This window comes from Mirounga angustirostris, unplaced genomic scaffold, assembly GCF_029215605.1.
Source record: "Mirounga angustirostris isolate CCGP_5_RB_7025 unplaced genomic scaffold, mMirAng1.0.hap1 SCAF_4, whole genome shotgun sequence".
NCBI lineage: Eukaryota > Metazoa > Chordata > Mammalia > Carnivora > Phocidae > Mirounga > Mirounga angustirostris.
This window is the reverse complement of record NW_026991712.1, coordinates 176,457,428-176,480,307: the sequence shown is the minus strand read 5'-3', so window position 1 is coordinate 176,480,307 and position 22,880 is coordinate 176,457,428. Positions and strand designations below refer to the sequence as shown.

Here is a 22,880-nt window from a genome sequence, read left to right as displayed (position 1 = left end):
TGTGTTATTTAAACCTCAGAGGCACACACTGCAGAAGAGAAATCTGGGAAATGTTGACTTTGAGGACACAGTCAGGGTCCTGTGTCTTATGCTCTGAGATCAACAAGGGAGAAGAGGGAGCGAATAACCAGAAGTTCCACATGATGCACCAGACACTCAGGGTGCTGGTCTCTCGCAGCCGAATTCCTCCCTCTTCCAGACGCAGCTTCCTTGACAGCACGCAGAGACCAGGGTTCCCAAGGACAGTGACAGGCCTCCAGACCGAGCTGATCACTGATATCCCCCCCTTCTCCTGGCAACCCCCTTTTCTGCCCTGCACACCGCTCAACACTCACCTTGCCAAGCAGGTGGCAAAAGCTGATTCAGGGACGTGGGGCCCCCAGACTGGAAGGAGCCCATTGCACTTAGTGTTGGCGTTCTGAAGGGCAGCACTTTCCCACTCTTCCCGGCCACGAGCCAGCCTGGATTGGGACGAGAGCAGGGACAAGTGACCGTTGGAACTGATTTGGCAACCGGGCACCTAGACGAGTGGGGGTGGAGAAGGGTTTGCTAATACTAAGGAAAGACGTTAGCCCATGCACCTGACTCCAGAGAGAATTAGCCCTCTCTATTACAGTATGGTAAATGCCAGCTTCGCTGCTTCAGGGAAGCAAGGCTGCTTTCTCCAGCCTTAGGCCAAAAGCCAAGTGGATTTTCCTAGTCATATGGCACAAGTGGCTCTTGGGTTTAAGGCAAGACACCCTACTCCCCTGAGACGAAACCCTCAGTCGGCATCTGCCCCCTCCCAGTACAGGGTCCTGGGCAAGCTAAGCTGCCCCCTCCTCTGAAGCGACACAGGCCTGGACGGAAGCACCTGAGGAAGCAGCCTACGGAGGGAGGAGCCCAGGCCTACCTGACAGCAGCCAGGTGACAATCATAGTGCACGATGTTGAAGTGGGACACGGTGCTGTAGCCCTGCTGTTTCCGGGGCTTGTTCTCCATCTCTTCCAAGGCTACCCGCTTGGTGAAGGTATAAATGCCCAGGACTTTTGTGGGCTGCAAAGACACCAGAAAAGGAGGAGGTGAGGTGAACCTCAAGGCAGGCTTTGGGAAGAGGCGAAGCAGAGGAGAGGGGACCGGCGGGCCTCCCCTCCCGGGAAGGAATGCACTCAGAGAGGGGGTGGTGGATCAGCACCTCGGTCTCTTCATTAAGCACTTGGCTGGGCACAGCCCCAGGGAGATGAGGAACATGAGGAGCAACCAAAATAAAGCAGAAGTGGAAGCCTACACTGTCACCCTTTTTTTGCTGCTTTATTTATCTGAAAAGGAAGAAGAAAGTGCCTTCCGGGTAAGTCACTTGCTTTACAACACTTATCAGGCTGCTCCCAGAAGCCGGTGCCCTAGTAGGACTCACGAGGCTTGTGGCCCTTCAGCAGTGTGGACGCTAAGCAGGGCATTCAAGCTGGAAGGGAAGAGGACGCCTTGTAGGCCTTCAGGGGAACAAACGGGTCACTCGCTGCTCTGCTCCTTTCAGTCATAAATCTAGTTTGGTAGAGGTCCTGATCTTCCCCCAGGTATCCTGGTTAACAGCAGCATGGTGTATTTTTAAAAGCCCCAGGTCTGGAGTCAGAGAAGCCTGGGCTAGAATTCTGGCTCTGCCACATGACCCTTGTTTTCCCATCCGTAATTTGGGGTTCTGTAGCTTTAGAAACAAAATTAGAGAAAGCTCTGGGCACGGGGACTAGTATACAGAAGGAATCCAGTGAGTGGTGGGGTCAAGGATGGTGGTGGTGGTGATGGTGATGGGGGTGGGGGTGGCGAAAACTAATGTTCAGAGCAGTCTGCCTTCCCTCCCTTTAGAGAGGACAGCTGGCCCTGACACACCCCTTGACACCAGCCCATCTAAGGAGAAGGCCTGCAGAAGGCCACCACTGGTGCAAGCGGCCAGGCTGCGCGTCAGGCCCAGCCAAGCACTCTACCTGGAACTTGTACCCTTCCCTGCAGATGCAGCACGTGAGGCCCGGCTCCTCAATCAGCTCCTCCATCTGCTTCAAGAGCGCTGTCTTGGTCACGACCTGGCCCTTCTCATTTGTCTGCAGGGGAAACCCAAGTGGTATGTCAGAAGGTGAGTTCCACCCACCCCCCACCCTAGCGTGGGGATGCTCGGGAACAGGGCTGCCCATCCACAGACACTAGACGGAGGATGCATGGAAAGGAAACCTCTTTAGGTGGCTTCCAATGAGGGTAAAGACCCAGATTCTTCTGCTTTCTCTTCCTGCAGGCTGCCATGCACCATCAGAAAAGCCCCCTTTCTTTGTGCCAGCACACTCCCCAGTCTCAGCTGCCAAGGGCTGTTGCATTAGGATTCACTTTACGGTTCGCATGGGAGTTCTAAACTGCTGACACCCAAGCCTGTGCTCTGGAGAAGACACTCGTAGGACTATGGCTTCTTCCAACGTGCGGCAATAAGAGCAGACTATCACGTCCAACAGACGTGGGTTCAAACTCTTGTCCACCTCTTATTAATCATGCACCTTGGCCTATTTCCTTTGCTTCTCAGCCTCTATTACTTCAACCAGAAAATGAGTATAGTAATATCACCCTCACAGAATCACATGAGGGCTTAAATAAAATCTTACGAGCAAGGTGCCTAAGCATAGTGCCTGGCAAATAGTAAATCCTCCACGAGCAAGTGTTATCATTATTATCCCTACTTTTACTGTTTCCATGAATCCGTTAAGTCATTTAGCCTCTGAGTCCCATCTGCGTAGCGGGACCATAGTCACAGCTCTGAGGGTTGTCAGGAAGATCACAGAAGGTAAAGTGCCTGGCACAGTGCCTGGCACACCTAGTTCCCTCCTCCGCCTCGCCAGCCTTCACCCCCACCATCCCCAGCCCAGCTCTGACCCGAAGCACAGCTATCTCCTCCTCAACAGCATAGACAAGAACGTGGAGACTCCTGGACAGTGGCTTTACCGTCATGCCCAGGGTGCCCAGAGCCTTCTGCCTCATTGCCATGGCCATGCGCTTCTTCTCAGCACGGGTCTCCCTGCGGGCAGCGTCGATCTTCTTGTTTACATCAGGGTGCTCCCGCAATGCCTCCAGCAGGTTCTCTGCCAGGGTCCCAATGCCCTCATCGCTGGACACCTGCTCCAGTTTATGTAGGTTTGTGATGGAGTCTGTTCCGATCAGAACCTACCAGAGACCAGAGACATACATGCTTCCAGTTAGGCGAATAAACATTCTATCTAGGAGTTTATAGGTTCAGAAAACTCAACAGACTCTACTCAATCTCATGCCATCTGTTCAGTTTCAATCAAATCCTTTGAATTTGTGTTTCAAAAATTTCAACAAATGGAGGAGGGCTTGACTCTGTCACTGACCTTTGACCAGTCACTCTGCTCTTTGGCTCCAGTACCCCTGTCTATAAAAGGGGAATAATGGGGATGCCTGGGTGGCTTGGTCAGTTAAGCGTCGCCTTTGGCTCAGGTCATGATCCTGGGGTCCTGGGATCGAGCCCTGCATCGGGCTCCCTGCTCAATAGGGAGTCTGCTTCTCCCTCTCTCTCTGCCTCTCCTCTGGCTTGTCACCACCCCCCCTCCAGATAAATAAATAAAATCTTAAAAAAAAATGTGGATAATGTCAGGGTTGCGGTGAAGATTAAAAATTAGTCACAAATAGGGACACCTGGGTGACTCAACTGGTTAAGTGTCTGCCTTCAGCTCAGGTCAGGACCCCAAGGTCCTGGGATCGAGTCCCTCATTGGGCTCCTTGCTCAGCGGGGAGTCTGCTTCTCCCTCTACCTACTTCTCCCTCTGACAAATAAATAAATAAAATCTCAAAAAAAAAAAAAAAATAGGTATCACCCAGAAACCCCTGTGCTTGAGAAGGCTGGCAGTCACTACATGACAGCACCACATTGTCGACACGTGTGGGAGAACAGAACACGGAAGGCAGGGCAGGTCTGACAATGCTCTCCAGGTGAGTGGAGAAGCACTGTACCACCAAAATCCCCCACCCCCTGGCACAAGCGTATTAATGCTAATTACTACCGTACGTATTTGACAATAAATGGCAAACAATAGAACCAACTTGTAATGCAAAAGCTCAGCACTCAACTAAGATCACTCACCGGCTCATACACCTGCCCTCATAGCAGGTACACTTCCAAGCTGCACCTCAGCAAAATTACAGGTCATCTCACATCTCCTGATCATAAATGCTGAGCCCACAGTGCAACAGTCTACAAAACTACTGCGCAGATACGCCAACCTCCTCACGCTGGGTGGTAGCTGCATGCATGTGCGCACACACATCTGCAGGAAGCCATGCTTTAGGTGCTAGGGGTACAAAAACCCGACCCTCCTGAAGCTTACACTCTAATTGGGCAAGCAGACACATGTCAACAGTCTGACACAACGAGCCCTCCTGCACCTTGCTTCAAACCCCCTAGGTTTCCTTCAAGGGCACCACCACTCTCCTGTCGCCCAACCCAAAACTGAACAGAGTTCTTGACTCATCCAGCTTCTTCACCCCTCATGTGCAACCAATCTCCAAATCCCATTCATTCTGCCTCCCAGACCACTGCTGAACCCACCCACTGTCCACCTCACATGCTAGCTCAGCTGCCTTCACCTCTTACCTAGATTATGATAAGAGGCATCCAACCATCTCTACTAGTAATCTGTCCTCTCCCCTTCTTCCAGTTCATGGTCCGCTCATGGCCCTCGGCAGAAAATGCATACTCCTCTCTTTGGAGAATGTGCCCTGGATCGGGGTCAGCTCTCGCTCCACCTCCCCCCGACCCCCACCAATCCCCATGCCACTGCTCCCAACCCCTGAGCGCTTCTAGCATCCTTTGGTTCCTGAGCCTTAGCAGGTGCCATACTTTCTTCTAAAGCATCCTCCTTCCTTTGGCCCCTTTCACACTGCACTTATCACCTTCACACTACAATTACCGGGTACATGGCTGTATCTTCCACCAGAGAGTGAGCTCCCAGAATCACAGGCTGTGACCACCCTGGTCTCCAATGTCGCCTCAGCCTAGCACAGCTCAGGTACACAACAAGTGCTAAAAAAAATGTGTTGCTAGGAAGTGAATGGTCACAAGTGTGAATGCTGAGTTCCTAACTAAATAAAGTCTTAGTCTAAAGAAAGTAATTTGACTTAGTGACTACAAAGAAGCCTGGAAATCAGCTGACCCAGGCTTGGCCATATCACAGCCCCACTCCTAGATTCACCCACATATAAAACAAATGTTACAGGAACACAGAAACTAATATATGTGAGGACTCCCATGTAAGAAAAATTATCTCCACAAAGGTGTGCTAATTATGACTATCCCCACTGAACTGAACAAAACTTTAAAACAAGAGAGACACAAGAATCCTATAGCCAAGCTACCCTACCCTACTTTTGGAATAAGCTATCAGAACGATCCCCAAAAGAGCATGTAGGATTACATTCGATGCAGAACACCATACACAGAAAAAAAAACAGCCCCGAGGACTCTCAAAACTCAACATTAAAAAAAAATCCTATTAGAAAATGGGCAAAAGATACACACAGGAAGGTCACTGAAGAAGACACACAGATGGAAAGCAACGGAAGGTGTACAGCACCAATAACCGCTAAGGAAATACAAATTAAAATCGCAGAGAGGGGGCGCCTGGGTGGCTTAGTCGTTAAGCGTCTGCCTTCGGCTCAGGTCATGGTGATCCCAGGGTCCTGGGATAGAGCCCCGCATCCGGCTCCCTGCTCTGCAGGAAGCCAGCTTCTCCCTCTCCCACTCCCCCTGCTTGTGCTCTCTCTCTCGCTATGTCTGTCAAATAAATAAAATCTTTTAAAAAATTAATAAATAAATACAACACCATCAGCTATCAAAGTGGCTAGGTGCCACCAAATGCTGATGAGGATGCAGGGACAGTAGCTCACTCAACGCACTGCTGGTGAGAATATAAAATGGGGCAGCTACTCACTCTAGAAACCAGCTTCGCAGTTTCTAATAAAACTAAATCCACCACTACTGTATAACCCAGCAACTCCATGCCTAGGCATTTATCCCAGAGAAATGAAGATTTCTACACATACACAAAACAACTGCACGTGAATGTTTATGGCAGTTTCATTTGTAACATCCAAAAACTGGAAACATTCCAGGTGTTAACGGGAGAATGGCGAGGTAGCCTGGGAACCCACACTATGGAACACTAGTGAGCAATAAAAAGGAACAGACTACCAATATACACAACCTGGATGAATCCCCAGAAAATGCTGCTGAGTGAAAAAAGCCAACCCAAAAGGCTACATGCTCTCTGATGCCACATGTAACATTCTTGAAGTGACAATATTATAGCCACGGAGAGCAGATCAGGGGTTGCCAGGGGTTAGTGCCAGGGCGGATGAGAGTATACAAGGGAACAAGGGGGATCTCTGTGATGACAAAACTGTCATGAATCCTGACTATATCAGTGTCCATATCCCAACTATGATACTGTACGTGGTTTCGTATGATGTTACCGTCGAGAAATGGGTACATGAGATTTCTCCTTAACAAGTACAGGTAAACCTACAATTATCTCAAAGTGAAAAGTTTAATTTAGAAAAACTCCAGCCTGGCCACCTGTCTGGGCCAGTGAGGATTTGTGAGGGGTACCAGATACTCCAGATCAGGGATGAGCAGCAGAATGAAATGGTGGGTCTCTGTGAGGACAAAGTTTCCAGCTGCCTAAAGCAGAGCAAGAAATGGTGGTGATGGTACTATTAATGTCCCAAATGACCCCAACGACGACAACCAGAAATCAAAATTGTTTTACACTCTGGCCAGCCATACCTTCAGTTCAATTGCTGCTCAGAAGACCCACGAGATAATAAAGCCCCATGTAAGAATGCGTCGCGGGAGGAAGTCAGTCACTATACTTACTCCTCTCCACACAGAGCTGAACCACATGACCTCTGAGAGTGCCCTCTACTCCAGAGGTCTTACATGCTAGTGGAAGTCACATCCTGAGGCTAACTAAGTTGGTTCTCTTCATTCAGCCACGGCAGACTAGAGCATGTGGTTCCTTCACCATACATGTCCTGCTTCCAGAGTAAGGTCCATAGGCATGCTGGCTATTCACTCACCTGGGTGGCAGGGTGCTGGACGGCCAGCCCCCGAAGAAGCCTCAAGATAAATGGCAGGGCTGGGCGAGATAAGAACTTTTTCCAGATGTCAGCATCCAGACTGCAAAGCAAAAGAAGCTGATTAGCAGGCCAGAGGAGCAAAGCCTATCTAGAAACCAGCTGTTGATTCTATTCTGGCTTGTTTAAACATGACCCTTCAAGAGAGCCATCAAGAATCACAAAGCATCACCTAGCTCAGCTAGGCAGCCAGACAGAAGTGAGTATTCTGAACAGAAACCAACAAGCTGCCTCCCATTCCCAGCCCCAAAGGGCTCTGCGGTGGCTGCGTCGTCACCTTGATAGTTTCCGGAAGGGGAGGAAGACACTAAGGAGGGCCAAACGGGACTACGTGAAGCTTTAGGCCACAGCAATGAAGGAGAAAAGGAACCAGAAGAGGGAAGAAAAGCAGCCGCCCCAACACAACTGTTTCTTACTTCTTGGCGCTGGGAATGTGCTTTTTCATATAGTCCAGCGCACTCTGGGTGATTCCCTTCTGGAGAATCAGATCCTTTAGCTGATGCCCATTGCTGCTGTTCTTGATGCCGGCTGCGATCTTACAGAAGCAGTCCAGGAAGACCTTATCATCGCCGCTGTGGTCTTCATCATACCTGCAGCAGAGAGCAGAGCCCCAGGGTGTGAAGGAGAGGACACACATGTATCACGTTGTTCTCTCGGTTAACGATCTTCAACAGTCTACAAGATCAAGTCTAGACTTCTTGGCATGACACGAGCCTGCTGATCTGGTTCCTGCCATTCCTCCTTACCTGCTACGTCCCCCAAACTCTCAACATTCTCTCACGTTTTCATGCTTTTCACACTTGACTCTCTCCATCTTGTCATGCCCCTGTCCCATCTCACCAGCCCCTTCACTCCCCCTGCCGAGCCAATGTAACACAGCATACTGACTCCCCACTTACAATGAACCCCTTAAAGGCCAGACACATATACGAAAATTTAACAGAAATTGTGGTTGTTCCCCTAAGTCTCACAGAACTAGCTCAGAGTATTGGTGAGGACCCTCACATAGCCATCTAAAATCTAAGCACATACTTGTCAAAGTTACAGTATGGCTTGAACCGCTCCACCAAGATCTGCATTTTCTCCACCTCGCCAAAGGAAAGGTACGGGATGATGCGCAGCAGGCCCTGGAGCACGCTAGGGTTGGAGCGAACAAAGGTGCTGTTAATCTGGTCCAAGAGCATCACAAGCTGATCTTTGTCACCCGTCAGGAGGAGGTTGCCCTGCAGTAGAAAAAGAGGACAGAAGGCTCAGTAACAGGGTCAGGACTTTGGTCAGCCGGTATCTGAACCCCAGATGTCACCCACTTCCATCAGAAGCAGCCCTAGAAAAACTGTCTTAGCACTTCCTGCAGAATAATGAACAGTGTGAGTTCCACTTGATACTAGTTTCTAAGTTTCTGTGTTACTCTGTTCATAGCGTCAGGTAGTTAAAATGTTAACACAAACTCCCCTCCCTGAAGAGAACACAGGCTGCCTGATACTTGGTCACACCTCTAGCCAAAACATTGAGTACCAAGAGGGACAGGAGGCGGCAAGGGTGCAATCAGTGGAGAGAAACTGAACCAGGGAGTTGGAGACCCAGGTTCTCGGCCTGATTCTGCCAGCAGCCAACTACGGAACACTGAACAGCTGCCTTTACTTCTCTGGGCTTGGAGTTCCCTCAAGTGGACAATGAGGGGCTGGGCTAAGGCCCTGCCTATCAGCTGGAACATGCCAGCATTCCATTAATGAGCAGCGTGTGAGTGAAAGAATATCCTCAGCAGCTTCGTTTCCTCCGAATCCACAGACTTCGGGCTTCAATGCCGTCATGTCACCATTAGCTGAGCTTTGTCATTTCTATGACCAAAACATGTTCAATCATTCTTGGTGGACACATCTGGACACACAAACAAGACACAGTATGTGCTCCCGGTGTCTGTAGATGGACAGACTGGCCCCACGCACCTTGTCCTCATTCAGGGGCTCAGCGTTGGATTCATCCAGAATGATCTCCATGATGCTAAGCACCTGCTCGGCCACAGCTGCACCACCACTGTCCTTGCTTTCTTGCTCAGCCACCAGGGCCTGTCGGAGGAGACCCAGTTACTCTGGGAAGAAGACCACAACCACTCATTGCTGATGGGATCTGTTCCTCACCAATGTCCTTCATGGCCTTACTGCCAGAGACGTGTGTGGGTATGTGTGCGCGCGCGCGTGTGACGTGTGCGTGTGACGTGTGTGCGCGCGTTTGTGTGTGACGTGTGTTCGCGCATGTGTGCGTGCGCGTGTGTGATGTGTGTGTGTAGAGAGAGACAAGTGCGTGGACTTCTGCAGACAACGAAATCGTGCTGTGTGTGTGTGTGTGTGTGGAGAGACAAGTGTGTGGACTTCTGCAAACAATGAAATCATGCAGTTCCAGATCTCTATCTTGATCGCCCTGAGGACACTGGCATTACTTCTCCAACACTGTGCAGTCTGGACTATTTCACAGACTAACTTCCTCTTATCTCTGATCAGAATTCAGGAAAGGGACCGGGAAAGCTCCTGCATGTCCTGGCAGTAGCACAGAGGTGAGCCAGCAGGAAAAGAGACCATTTAAATGATCCATGCCTTGGGGCCAGTGAGCCAGACAGAGATAAAAGCTTTGAAAAGGCCACAAACCCATTTCATCTGAGCCCAGAGCTGAGATGTCCCTCCCCCTACCCAGGACTTCTGAGGCTCACTCTATCATCTGCAGCCCATACTCCTTACCAGGTTTAGGGTCCCCAGCATGACATTCAAGGTGTTCATTTCCAGCTTGACCAGCTGCTGTCGGTTGACTTTCACCTTCACGCAGTAACTGAACAATTTCAGGAGCACCTGCCAAGAAAAGTCGGTCAAAACCCAAGAGGCCATCTTAAGAGTATAAAACGTGGGGACAAGCAAGAAAGAAACATCTGAGAGGGGTCACGTACAATCAGTAGGTACTCTTCCCAAAGTGCAGAGAAAAGAAAGGAAAAGTGTTTCTGGAGGGGACATGGTAAGGTGGGAAGGATCTCAGGCCAGACTGGCATTTTAAAGAGCAACATTCTCTGGCAATAGCCTACGTGGGCTTGGCATATCTCTACCATCTCTAAAACTATGGCAATGACACCAATTCCTAGTGGAACAGGTGACAATCTGTTGTACCAGGGAAATTCCAGTACTAACTCAAACTCTAATAGTGAACAGAAAGATTCCAAGGCTCATGGCCTGTGGGAGCTCAGAACCATGTAAGTCAGTTATTTATTTATTTATTTATTTATTTTTCAAGTAACACTTTTCCTTTATCAAAACATGGGTTTGTTTTTTTCTTTTTACATTTTCAGATTGTAATTCTTTTAACGCTTTTTTTTTTTTAATTCTTCACATGGTCATTTAGAACACGATTACAATAACACATGTTCTCATATCTTCTGGAGCTGAAAGTAACAGTGTAATATTTATGGTGTCTTTGGGATCCTCTACTCCTTAGGAGATAGATGGATGAAGACCCAAACAAGATCCTACCAAATAAATAAAAGAACTACTTAGAAAATCAGTTTAAAAAGCAACAGTAGTTAATATGGACTCAAGTGCAGTTTTGCGGGCAGACAGGCAGGCACTGGCCCCACAGGTGGCTGGAGAGACGTGGCCGAAGGCTGCCAGCGCACTGGCTCTGGTGGGGAGGGGCCAAGGGGGGGGCATCCTAAGGGACAGAGGGCTCGGAAGGCTGCCAGGCCCAGGGCTGCCTTGCCCTGGCCTGTGGCATCATGCCACCCTCTTAGGCTTACGTGGCACAGTGGCCACAAGCTTCTCTCCACAGGGGCCACTCTCAAAGCAGAGGGCTGCTCCCTCCTTGTTGCCCCCAACTCACGGTGAGAAGGTGGCGTCCCTGCTTGAAATCTCTGATCCCGGCCAGTCTGTTGAGCATGCACTCCAGGCCCCCACACTGGGCCATCACACCAGCCATCTTATACACTTCCTCTTCATCTTCTTCTTCATCTGAGGGAGGAGGGAAGCCACACAGAAATGGCAGGGAAGGGAAGGATGGAAATAAAACAGATAATCCTTTTCCGGGCTGACCACTAGTTTCCTCTTTCTTATCTCCAACAAAGCATAGCAATAGAAGGGATCAATACTGGATATTAAACTATGAGACTGGGGGCGCCTGGGTGGCTCAGTCGTTGAGCGTCTGCCTTCGGCTCAGGTCACGATCCCAGGGTCCTGAGCTCCCCACTCAGCGGGAAGCCTGCTTCTCCCTCTCCCACTCCCCTTGCTTGTGTTCCCTCTCTCGCTGTGTGTCTCTCTGTCAAATAAATAAATAAAATCTTTAAAAAAGAATAAATAAACTACAAGACTAAAGCCAATTACAATTATTTATTCAAATATATGAAAATACAAGCACCACCACCACAAAAAAAAAAAAAGCAAAAAAAAAAAACCCCCCAAAAACCTAAGCTAAAAATAAATCTGAACTCAAGTTTGTTGCTAACTGCACTTTATTCCCCAAGTTTGTAATTGTTGTTCTTTTAACTCCTGAGGGGTCTGAATCAGGCCATAGATGCCTGTACTTTTCCTCAGTTGGAGAAGTAATCTCCCGTCAATTCCAATCAGAGCTACAGAACAGTGTGTGTTCAGAATACCCCTAAATCCCAGGATGTGAACCACTCACTGGCCCCAGACCCCCCACCCAATGTGCAGCAGTGTCTGTGGGGAGGGCCTACCTGTGGTGGAGTCCAGGGACTCGATAAACTCCTCGGTGGCATCGCCCAACAGCCCGCGCATGCGGTAAACAATCCTCATGGGCTCTCCCTGAGCAGAGGCAGGTAGACAAAGGTGCTTGTAAACAGGCCCAGAAAATGCAAAGGACTCAACACCTGGCCTTGTTCTTCTATTTCTCTACAAGGTCTTACCCACAACATCTAGAATCCAAGCATACTGCAACTCACGTAGGGTAAAGGAAGCTAATTTTATGCAGTGTCTACTACAGGCCAAGAGTGGGTATGAACCATTTTATAAACACATTCTCATTTAGGGGCGCCTGAGTGGCTCAGTTGGTTGAGCGACTGCCTTCGGCTCAGGTCATGATCCTGGAGTCCCTGGATCGAGTCCCGCATCGGGCTCCCTGCTCGGCGAGGAGCCTGCTTCTCCCTCTAACCCTCCCCCCTCTCATGTACTCTCTCTCTCTCTCTCATTCTCGCTCTCTCAAATAAATAAATCTTAAAAAAAAAAAAACACATTCTCATTTAATTTCATTAAAACTATACGTAACAACAATAATCACTACTATGTATTGAGTGTTTAACTTTGTGCTAAGTTCTATGCTAATGGAGCACTTCACATCATCCTCTTACACTAGGTTAAACAGCTTTTTCAGAGTTATCCAATGATAAGCACAGTCTAATCCCAAGCCTGTGCCTCCTTCAGGAGCACAAATTCTAACCAACGGGGACCACTTCCCAAAGAATCAGGACAAGCAAGATCAATCAGATCAAAGAGCTTTGATTCAAGACTCAGGAATCAAAAGCAAGAGCATAATCCAATCCTGAGGTCTTCACATAATCACGTAACAAGGAAAGGGTTCTTCCAAAATTACTCAAGTTAAAACCTCTAACTTGATGGAATGATTAGAAAGAAGTCTTTTGTAAACTTTACTAGACTGGAGGATGGTGACAGGTCACTTATACACCGGGCACTAAGTTAAGCACTCTCCCATCCACATTATTCTTATTTTGGAATTAAGAAACAGGGGTCTGAAGTCACCCTGTATGAAATAAAGTTGAAGAGCAGGTACCACATTAATTCAAGTTGACTGCCTCTAAGCCCACGCTCAGCTTCAGGAGAGGAAACCGTCCTGGGAGAGAACCTGTCAGAAAGGCCGCTTGCAGAAGTATATTCCCAGCTATCAGAGCCCAATGGGAACTTAGAGAAAAAACAGCTGGACAACAAGGGCAGAAAAAGAGACACAGAAAACAGAATAGGCTCAGGGCGCCTGGGTGGCTAGTCGGTTAAATGTCTGACTCTTGATTTCAACTCCGGTCATGGTCTCAGGGTCGTGAGACAGAGTCCCGTGTCAGGCTCTGTGCTCTGCGTGGAATCTGGTTGAGATTCTCTTCTGCCCCTCCCCCTGCTCGTGCGCTCTCTCCCTTGCTCTCACTCTCTCTCAAATAAAATCTTAAAAAAGAAAAAGAAAACAGAACAAGCTCTAGTCAGCAGCTAAGGAGACAGGCTGTTTATCATGGAAACAGAGGGGTGGAGTAAAAAGGCAAGTTGATGAAGGCCCTGATAAAAAGGTTCCACAAACTCTGGACTTTGCCAGAAGAACCCTTCAGTGGACTGAGTGCTAATGTGAACGGCGGTGACCCTCAACTTCTTCCTTGCCTTGTAGTACAAAAGGGGAGCTGCCCATGGATGCTCTTTGGGTTCCATACCACCATTTCTAAGGACAGCCATACAAGCTTGGTCTTTATTTTTTGTGTGCCAGGGATCAAATCTGTACCATCTGTTTTGATGCTCAAGTGTCAATGACAAGATCACTGGATGGGGCAATCTTCTGTGCGGACCTCTGCCGCTGACAGTACCCACTGACCAGGATTCCCAGCACAGCGGGAGAACAGAAAGGAGACAAGCAAAAATATGTGACAGACTGAAGGCCAAAACATACTAGCAGACACGACCAATTTAGTGTCTCAAACTCTCGAGAAATATGTGGGACTAAATCAGAAAAGTTTACCGTGCTTTCAAGGGCACGCTGGCTCGCCATTCTTCAGTTATTTGTTTGACTCACTGACTAAAAATTCCCCAACAAAGGGATGCAAAGAAAAGGGAAGGAAGGGAAGGAAACGGAGGAGGAGGAAAGGAAGGAACAGGGGAGCGAGGGGAGGGAAAGAGGAGGGAGAGGGGAAGCAGAATATCTGAGACCCTTAGGAGAGGTCAAACAGTACTGAGGGGGCCAAAGGACCAGAGGGCCAGGTTTCCTTCACTTCCCTCTCCCCCCGTCAAGAACTGCCTGTTTACATCTCAATTCCGCAGCTAGTCACACAGGAACCATGCTCACTCCTTGACACCAGCACTGGAAAATGTTCTAAGTGAGCAGGCCCCTAAAAAGCAGAGAGCTCATCTCGGCCAAGAGATGCCCGTGTATAAATGGCACGAGGCAACAAGCACCCCCCATCACGTGCTTCTTCCTCCGACACCGCCCGGCCCGGCTGCACACAGCCCGAAATGCTCATCCTCCCCTGAAGCTCTTCCACCTCTGGCCAGACACCTCAAAAGGAGGACAAGACCACCGGTTTGCTCCACAACCACAAACAGGGAAGCCCGGCTGCACAAGCACGGTTACCAACTGGGTAGTGACGATTAACAACGGCTCCTCCCGGTACAAGTCCGCCTAAGTCAGAAAAGTACAACCCCATCTCCAAGCAAGGAAACAAGCACATACCTCATTCGTGGTACACCAGACCTTCTTGTAAACCTCAGCCACAGGAAGATCCAAACTAATGATCTTATTGTTCACTAGAAGCTGAACAGCAGAGGAAATGAGGCTGTTATTGCAAGTAATTATAAGGCAAGGACATTTCAAGATCAAAGGGCACTTCATAGCAGTGGTTCATAACTCATCATTTTTGTGTTCTGGGCCCATCGCCTCCCCGTCTCTAAAAACTGCACGTGTGTGCACAACACACAGAATCTGGGACACAATTTCAGAGGCCACATGCACCCTTAACCCAAACCACGGACTCCACGTTAGAAACTGCTGCTGAGGACCTTCTCCTACCCAGAGTCCCTCTCAGGCTCTGCCAGAAAAACCATTTTCTCTATTTCCCCCAACACGCTTTCCCACCCCTAGATGATAAGGCCAGACCCTGGAGGTCGTCTGCCACAAGGTACTAGATACAGGGCCAGAATCTGCACAGGGGCCACTGTGCCAGTTTTTGGGAGCTTAATTAACTTGGAATCCCTGGGAAGTCTCTGTCAGAGCAATAAGAACAATAAACTACTCCGTGACAAGCAATAGCCACTAACCATTTGCTTACCGCATGCCAGGCACTGGGCAGAGCCCTTTACAGGTAATTAACCTTAACACCAGGTAAGGTACATGGGTGGGAACCACTGGCCCCATTTATAGAGGATGAAGCTGAAACAAACTACCTGCCCAAGGTTAACTGGCTACTAAGCAGGGAGGAGCGTGGATGTGACCCCAGCCCGAGTTCTTAACCACGGTGGCAATGTCCTATGCTTGTTACCTCCATCCCGCTGTCATCCTCCAGGAGAGCCACCAAGTCACAGTCCTGGCAAATCTTGTTCTTTATATCCCTCATAAGTGGCCCAATGCCTGGCTCATTGCTGCTATATGGGTTCCCGGGCATCCTGCCCTGTAAGAAGTCTTCTTGTTGCGGGTCCTTCTCCAGGGTCACAAAGAATTCAGTGACTTCATTCTCCTCCTAAAGGACAGAAAGAACGACGCACCGGCAGGAATGGCATTAAAGACACCAGAGAGGGACGGCAGAGGCCTTTCAGATTTAGACCATCCTACTTTGTTCCATGGACACTGAGAGAAACATACACTCATCCAGCCTCTTATACATTTTAAGATATAAACGAAAGGAAATTCAGGGCTGATTCCAAATACACTTCAAACAGCCTTCAGTATCAAGCATCTCCTCTGAAACTCAAGGGTGGAGTAGGAGAAAGCCTACCACAGTCAGCACGTGGGCAACGTAACAAAGCCATGTTACTGAACCAAGGGGAGGGGGGGCTTTCCTCCCGCTCACCTCAAGTGATGATAACCCATCTGCGGCCGGACGACTCTGGCACTAATGACTCCTACGTTGAGAGGAGGGTCCCTCTATCACATAATGCTCAGATGCGCCTAACCCCAAAGGCCCTCATCATTAACTGATGACGCTAGTGTTTTTCAGCTTTCATCTTTGGGCCACACCATGCTCTCGGATAGCTAGGCAAGGGAAATGCGTGCACGCGCACGCGCGCGCACACACACACACACACGTGTGCACGCACCAAACACAGGCAGGGGAAGAAGGAAGAGAGTGAGCATTTCTTCTCACTCTAGCTCCATATTGCTTCTTTCATAGCATACTGAATGGGTAAAGCAACAGGATCTTAGCAATGGGAAATTAGACCCCATTTTTAAGACTGACCTAGACCTTAAATCTAGGAAGTAAGACCAAGAAAGGTCATCAGATTTCCCATCATTAGGAGTCAGAAAACTAGGAGACTGACTCTGTGTTTGTCAGTGGAGCTTTCTAAAATGTTGACCAAATGACCCACAGCTGGTCCGACCGCCCATGACTGAGAGGCTTCCTAGCAGAATGACACACGCACACACCCTGGGAGGCACAGGAAGAAGCACCGCTTACAGGATAAATGATGCTGCAGAGCCTCTCAAAGATGAACACAGGTGTCCTGTAATCATCCAGGTTGTAGCGCTTGGCTGTCTCAATGCACACAGCCATGAAGGCCTTGGTTTCCGATTCTGTACCTGCCAGAAATCAGTGGCCACGTCAGTTAGGAGAGAGCTTCACACACACAAACCCCAATGAGACTTTACGTGCACAGTCACCAACAGGTTCTTCCTTCTTGGTAAATTTGCAAATGCCCTACGTGGCAGTATCAGTATTTCAATTAGAAACTTGAAGCTAAATGATTTGATGCTTAGACCACATTCCATTTGAAAGCCCCAGCACCCAAGTCAACACAGTGCATCACGGTTAGCTGTGCACACCTCTTGCTTCCTCTCCGAATGATCACCTCCTTAAGGAGAGGAACTATGCTTTACTCAGCGCACATCCTCTTGCCCAAAACAGGTACTCCAAAATGTCAAATAATAATCCTAATTGTATTCCAGGAGAATCAAAGGGAAGTCATATATAGCTTTAAGCTTCAGTCTTAAAACGATTAGGTGGACTGCCCTCTACAAGCCAAAGAGACAATTTTAAGTCATAGGAGAAGGAAGAAATATGCTTCAAAAGGGTCCAACTGTGGGGCACCTGGGTGGCTCAGTCGGTTGAGCGTCCGACTCTTGGTCACAAATCCTCACTGGAGAAACCCATATTTGGCTTGGCTTCTAAAGAATTTCCACAGAGGCACCTGGGTGGCTCAGTCGGTTAAGCATCCAACTCTTGGTTTCAGCTCAGGTCGTGATCTCAGAGTCTTGAGATCAAACCCCATGTCAGGCTCTGGCACTCAGCAGGGAGTCTGCCTTTCTCTCTCTGCCCCTCCCCCTGGCTCACACTCTCTAAAATAAAAATAAGTTTTTTGAAAAAAAAAAAAAATTCCACAGATAAACCCTTGAAACATGAGTTCATGAGCTCACAGTCAAAAATCACAAAATACAAAAAGATTTAAGGCACCAGAAGCAAGAGCTGGAATAACAAACAGCAGAATCAAATGGATAAGTATTTCAAGCCTTGGAATTATCAGACACAGAAATGTTTGCTATTCTTGCAAACTACAAGATAAACGGGAAGTGTGAATGAAACACAAGAGCCTATAAAACCTGTAGAGAACCACAAGGACTCAACAGTTAGACTAAAGAGCTAACACAGTGAAGAAAAAATGAACTAAATGAAAGAACTGAAGAAACCCTCCAGAGTCAGCAGAAAGAGACGATGAGATGCGCCCCGTGACGGAGCGGTAAAGAGAGACGGAGGAGAGGGTGGGTTCTACAAGGATGACAGAGAGATTGGGGCAAAGGCAAATGAGGAAATGATGGCAGAGAATTTTCCAGAACCAGCGAAAGATACCAATTTGAGGACACATACTTCCTTCTGTTCTATAAGCTTAATATAAAATGTCTAAATGAGGAACGCCTGGGTGGCTCAGTGGGTTAAGCATCTACCTTCGGCTCAGGTCATGATCTCAGGGTCCTGAGATCGAGCCCCTCGTCAGGCTCCCTGCTCAGCGGAGAGCCTGCTTCTCCCTCTCCCTCTCCCTCTGCCTCTGCCTGCTGCTCTGCCTACTTGTGTGTGCACTCCCCCACCCTCGTCAAATAAAGTGTTAATTAAATAGATAAATAAATAAGTAAAGAAAATAAATAAATAAAATGTCTAAACAGACTGAGCCCAGCTCTGGAATTTTACAGCTCCAAGAACCAGAGCTTCTCTCCCTCTCTCCTCAAACGTGGAGAGACGCCTGCCACCAGCCTCCAGCAGGAACGCCACCCCCACTCCGGGCCGCTGGGCCGGCGCTACCTGTGGTCATGTCCTCCAGCATCTCCAGCAGCATGTCCTGGGTCTCGTCGATCAGCTTGGTCCTCTGCACCACCAGCTTTCGCAAGCATAGGTACCCATTCAGCACAGTACCTACCAAGCGACTCTTAAAGTGTCTTTTGATGGACTCCACCTCGACAAAGGAGGAAAGAAGCCCTGTGGGGATAGGAAAAAGCTGCTGCGAGGGCTCTGAATGAGAACGAAGGCAAGGAAGGTCCACGTCTTCCAAAGGTTATGAGCAACTCCAAAGCAACTTCCGAGCACAGAGCGGGTGCTCAAGGAAGTGAACTGGTCACCGGCTAACAGGGGCTCAAAAATGTAAGCCCACCCGAGACGGGACACGCAGAGCTTACATATGTACAGAGTCAACACAAGAGGGAACAGTCAACCTCCGCGCCCCAGGAACCAAGGTCAGCCCGCAAACTAGACCCAGGGTACCTAAGGGAAGGGCCCGGCAGCTATGTCTACCTGTGAGACTTTTGAGGGCGTAGCCCTGCTGCAGGTCAGTGCTAAGGGTGGCCTCCTCCAGGGCCAGCAAGCGGGCGATTTCCTACATGGGATGACAAGCACAGTTAGTGACTGCTGACATTGGCCCCCTCCAGCTGCGGTCCAGGAGCCCACAACATCAACCAGACGCTCTGCAGTCACCATTCTGTTCCCATGACCTCTTGAGCTAAACCTCTGCAGAACTCCTAAGAAGCTGAGGGCAGTGCCAGTGACATTAAGGGAGGGCTTAAAGACTCAGAATGGCCGAAATGCCCCCAGCAAGTTGTTACCTCCTTATGATACACAGAGCCACAAAGATCAATTTTTTTCAACAAATATTTCTTCTCCACAAAGAAAAGTAGCACAAAGTCTACATCAGGGGACTGTAATGAGAGCAGGACCGGGGAAGGGCTCTCCTGAGCGGGGGGGGGGGGGGGGGGAGCGGCGCAGCTACCTTGGTGATAAGGTTGCCCACGTAGGGCAGGACTCCCCGAGCCGCCAGATAGACTTTCCAGTGGGCCGAAGTGATGAGCTTTTGGTAGAGAGCCAAGTACTCGGCGGCACACTCGCCAGCTATGCTCAGCTCGTCCAAGTAGCTGCCCCGAGAAAGACAGGACACCATGAGAACGCAGCTCCAGGGGCTCCAGCAGCCCCCCTCTGCTCATGTCGTCTGCTGTCCTGGGCTCCCCCTTCCTTCTGGGCACCTGAGAAAACCCCAAACTTCCCCCTTGGGAACTCCCCACACGTGGGGACAACCCGGCACACACAACAGGAGCGTGATGCAGTGACACCCACTTGGATCAACCAGCACCAAAATGTACAGTGCTTATCTGGGCAGCGAGACTGTGGTTTCGAGCGGCTCGTGGAGAAGGCAAGTGTACCACAGGGTTTAGTGGCCAGCGGCCTGGGCTTTGGAACCCCACTGCCTGGATTCGAATCCAGCCTTCAGCAGACAAGTGCCCAGCCGAGGCAAGCCCAGGCCACCGTGAGGGTGAAATGAGATGGCACAGGCTGCGCGTTCCTGTATCGTCAGACCTCAACGGCCGCAAGCTGCCAGCGCCCCTGCTCTGCTACCACCCCCAGTATGACCACTCACTCAGCTTCTACGCCTTTCCTATTTCTGTGCTTTCCACACAGCATGGCATGGGTACGGAGCCTGGCTGTGCCCTCCATCACCCTGACCTCCGGACCGCCCCCAGGAACATGGGCAAGGCCGAGCCCAGAGTGTGAGCAGTACCTGGTAAGGAGGTCAAGGACCTGCTGCTTGCGGCTGGGAATGGTGGCCAGAGCTTCCACGATGGTGCAGGCTGCCTGGCGCGCGGCCTGCGTCGCCGGGGTGAAGAGCACCTGCGGGACACAGGCCAGAAGCCCCGTCTCAGGTGACGGCTGGTCTTGCCAGGTCCCCAGCAGGGCACAGTCCACCGCCACCCTGCCAGAAGGCCTCTGGGCACCTCTCCGTGGAAAGGTTAAAGGTGAAAAGCACCAGCTAACGCCAGATGCGACTGTGGCTGTCCGGGAGCCCCCTATTTCACGGAAAGTTGTTCCCTCAAGCAATCTGGAGAAAGCACCTATGATGACTGAGCTAGGAAAACAAGCCAGCAAGTACTTTCCTCGCACAAACTGCTGTTAACTCTATTCTGAGGATAACTATATGTTAAATGCTTATAACCTAATAGTGTCTTTCTTGTCTTATATATGAATGGATCAATGGATGCCCTGAATTACCTTAATCCTTCACAAGGTTCGCTAGAACAGAGAGGGAGAGGGCAGCAGGAGGTAGGGATGACAGAAGGAGAAAAGGGAGGGGTGGCACCGAGGCTTAGTTCTGGTAAGCGGCCAGGGAGGAGAGTGGCAAGCCCACCAGCTTGATGAGAAAGGCACAGAAAAATCCTGTCTTGACCAGTCTATCACACTGCTGGCTGCAACCAAGCACCTCCCTCTGCTTCCAGTCTGAAAGGAAGCAAAAGCAGAGTGGACACGTGGGGAGGAGCAGAAACGCGCTGCTTGGCATGGGGGGTTGGGGCAGCGAGGAGAGGGCCGAGGACGAGCTCACTCACTTGCCGCAGCCAGTTGTTATGGCCCAGTTTGAGATCCAAGGGGGGGGTCCTCTTCCCGCGACGACTCAGGAACTGCTTCCATCTCCACACGTACTTCTCGGTCAAATAGAGGTGGCGGAGCTCTGACTTGCTGGGGGATTTCCCATTGCCATCTATCCCTGGCAGGCATAGGGACGCAGCAAGGCGTAAGGAAAAGGAAGTGACAGAAAGGGGGGATTGTAGGGCTGTGTCAGGACAGGGGTCAGGGGACCAGACTTCCCTAGTCCTGAAGAGACAAACACACCTCTGATAGGAAGACATTTCTTCCAGGCTTCGTAGGATGCTTTGGGGTCTCTCTTGAGCCACAGCTGAGCCTGGGCATGGATCTCATTGCAGTACGGCTTAACTGTGGTGAGGGCCTCGACGGGGACATCCTGCAGGGGGAAAGCCGAACAGGGTGGGGAGCTTCAGAGTACAGCTGAGCTGGGCTCCAATACAATGGCACCAGACGCCCCAGAGGAACATATGCAAAAGCAAGGAGATCAGAAGGATCAACATTCATATCAGTTATGTGTGTTCCTGTTCCAATATGTGTTCCTGTTAAAGCATTTTGGCCCAATTTAGTTAGAGCAACATTTCCACGCTGGACTTACAGTCACTGCTTTGTGCAGGATAAGATGTAGCTGGCTTCCTACAGACCATCCTTCGGCCGCAAACACCAGGTCCTATCCCAAGCCTGACTCACAGTTCCCTAAACGTCAATCTTCAAGGAGTCCCTGAGCAGTCTCCAGAATTTTAAGAGCCATTACTGAGCAGAACTAGCGTGCGGAGCAGAGGGACCCACACAGCACTCTAAGCCAGCCGTTCTCAAGCCTTTTGGCCTCAGGACTCCTTTATAGTCTTAAAGAAATTACTGAGGACCCTAAACAGCTTTTGCACGTGTGGTTCTATCGATATTTACCATGTTAAAAATGAAGCATGAGAAATTCTTAAAATATTTACTAATTTCATCTTAAAGAAAGAATTAAATCCACTAACTATTTACCTAAACGACACTTATGTTTCCAAAATAAAAATCATCTAAAGGAGTGGCAATACTTGGTTTTTGAAAATCTGCTTAATGACTGCCTTAAGACAGGTAGACTCCCCGACCTGCTTCCGTGTTCAGACTGCTGGGAGATGTTGTTTGGGTTAAAGTACATGAAAAAACACCCAGCTGCACACAGATACATAGTTGGAAAAGAGAAGAATGTTTTCGTAATCTTCTCATTTAATTGCGGATTTCTTCCTTTGATATTACTTTCAGCAAGTTACAGGTTCTTAAAGATTGGCTGTCACATGGAGACTAAAATCAATGGATAAACTTTTCAGAGTCCGTTAAACACTAAAACTCATCTTTTACCCGTGCATGATTCTTTAGCATGTGCTGGTCATTCAGGACATACTGGCTCACTGAATTAGGTCAATTCCTCTGGACGTGACAGGCCCGCTTCATTCGTTTTTCAAGAAAACGTCTGCCAAACACCCGATTCTGAATAACCACAACTGGCCTGGCGCACATTTTCCCAAGCATACAGGGGCTCCGTAAGAAAAGCAGCTGGCTCAGCCTGCATCTGAAACAATCACCCACGTGCTTCAAGACGAGCACCGCACTTCGGCGTGCAGCAGGAGCACTCTGTGTTCTTCCACAGTCACACTGAGTATTCAAAACATGAGTACCCCAGAGTCAAGATTTACTAATATTCGCTTGTGCTGTTTCCTCAAGGATGCCCTTGAGACAAAGGGCACGGCAGTGGGGAGCCCGGCTAAGGGTCGCTGGGAGCCGCTACCTTTCCCACTGGGGCCCCGGTGGCACCCACCAGTGACCTCACCCACCGGTGACTGTGTAACATCAGCACCAACGGCGCCAGACCGCTAGGGGCAAACAGGGTCGTAGGAAGATTATGAACCAGACGTCAACCTCACAGATTCCCCAATAGTCTGGG

The 22,880-nt window shown here is 49.6% G+C and overlaps 1 protein-coding gene across 12 annotated transcripts in view; it reads right to left on the bottom strand.

The window, feature by feature from the left end:
• Positions 1-22,880, bottom strand: part of UBR4 (ubiquitin protein ligase E3 component n-recognin 4) — a 130,593-nt gene that overhangs the window by 10,964 nt on the left and 96,749 nt on the right. For 10 of the 12 annotated variants that reach the window (XM_064589844.1, XM_064589835.1, XM_064589836.1 and 7 more), the window contains 20 exons: positions 21,200-21,329; positions 20,917-21,074; positions 20,097-20,206; positions 19,314-19,455; positions 18,842-18,923; positions 18,356-18,529; positions 16,523-16,644; positions 15,389-15,586; positions 14,584-14,664; positions 11,867-11,954; positions 11,017-11,144; positions 9,894-10,001; positions 9,108-9,227; positions 8,194-8,384; positions 7,578-7,751; positions 7,105-7,204; positions 2,956-3,174; positions 1,959-2,072; positions 893-1,035; positions 336-461 (listed from right to left, as the gene is read on the bottom strand). In XM_064589844.1, the coding sequence (XP_064445914.1) occupies positions 336-461; positions 893-1,035; positions 1,959-2,072; positions 2,956-3,174; positions 7,105-7,204; positions 7,578-7,751; positions 8,194-8,384; positions 9,108-9,227; positions 9,894-10,001; positions 11,017-11,144; positions 11,867-11,954; positions 14,584-14,664; positions 15,389-15,586; positions 16,523-16,644; positions 18,356-18,529; positions 18,842-18,923; positions 19,314-19,455; positions 20,097-20,206; positions 20,917-21,074; positions 21,200-21,329 (2,708 nt within the window). Of the gene's footprint in view, positions 1-335; positions 462-892; positions 1,036-1,958; positions 2,073-2,955; positions 3,175-7,104; positions 7,205-7,577; positions 7,752-8,193; positions 8,385-9,107; positions 9,251-9,893; positions 10,002-11,016; positions 11,145-11,180; positions 11,449-11,866; positions 11,955-14,583; positions 14,665-15,388; positions 15,587-16,522; positions 16,645-18,355; positions 18,530-18,841; positions 18,924-19,313; positions 19,456-20,096; positions 20,207-20,916; positions 21,075-21,199; positions 21,330-22,880 lie in introns of those variants that run through there. The other 2 variants (XM_064589845.1, XM_064589846.1) reach the window with 2 other exon arrangements.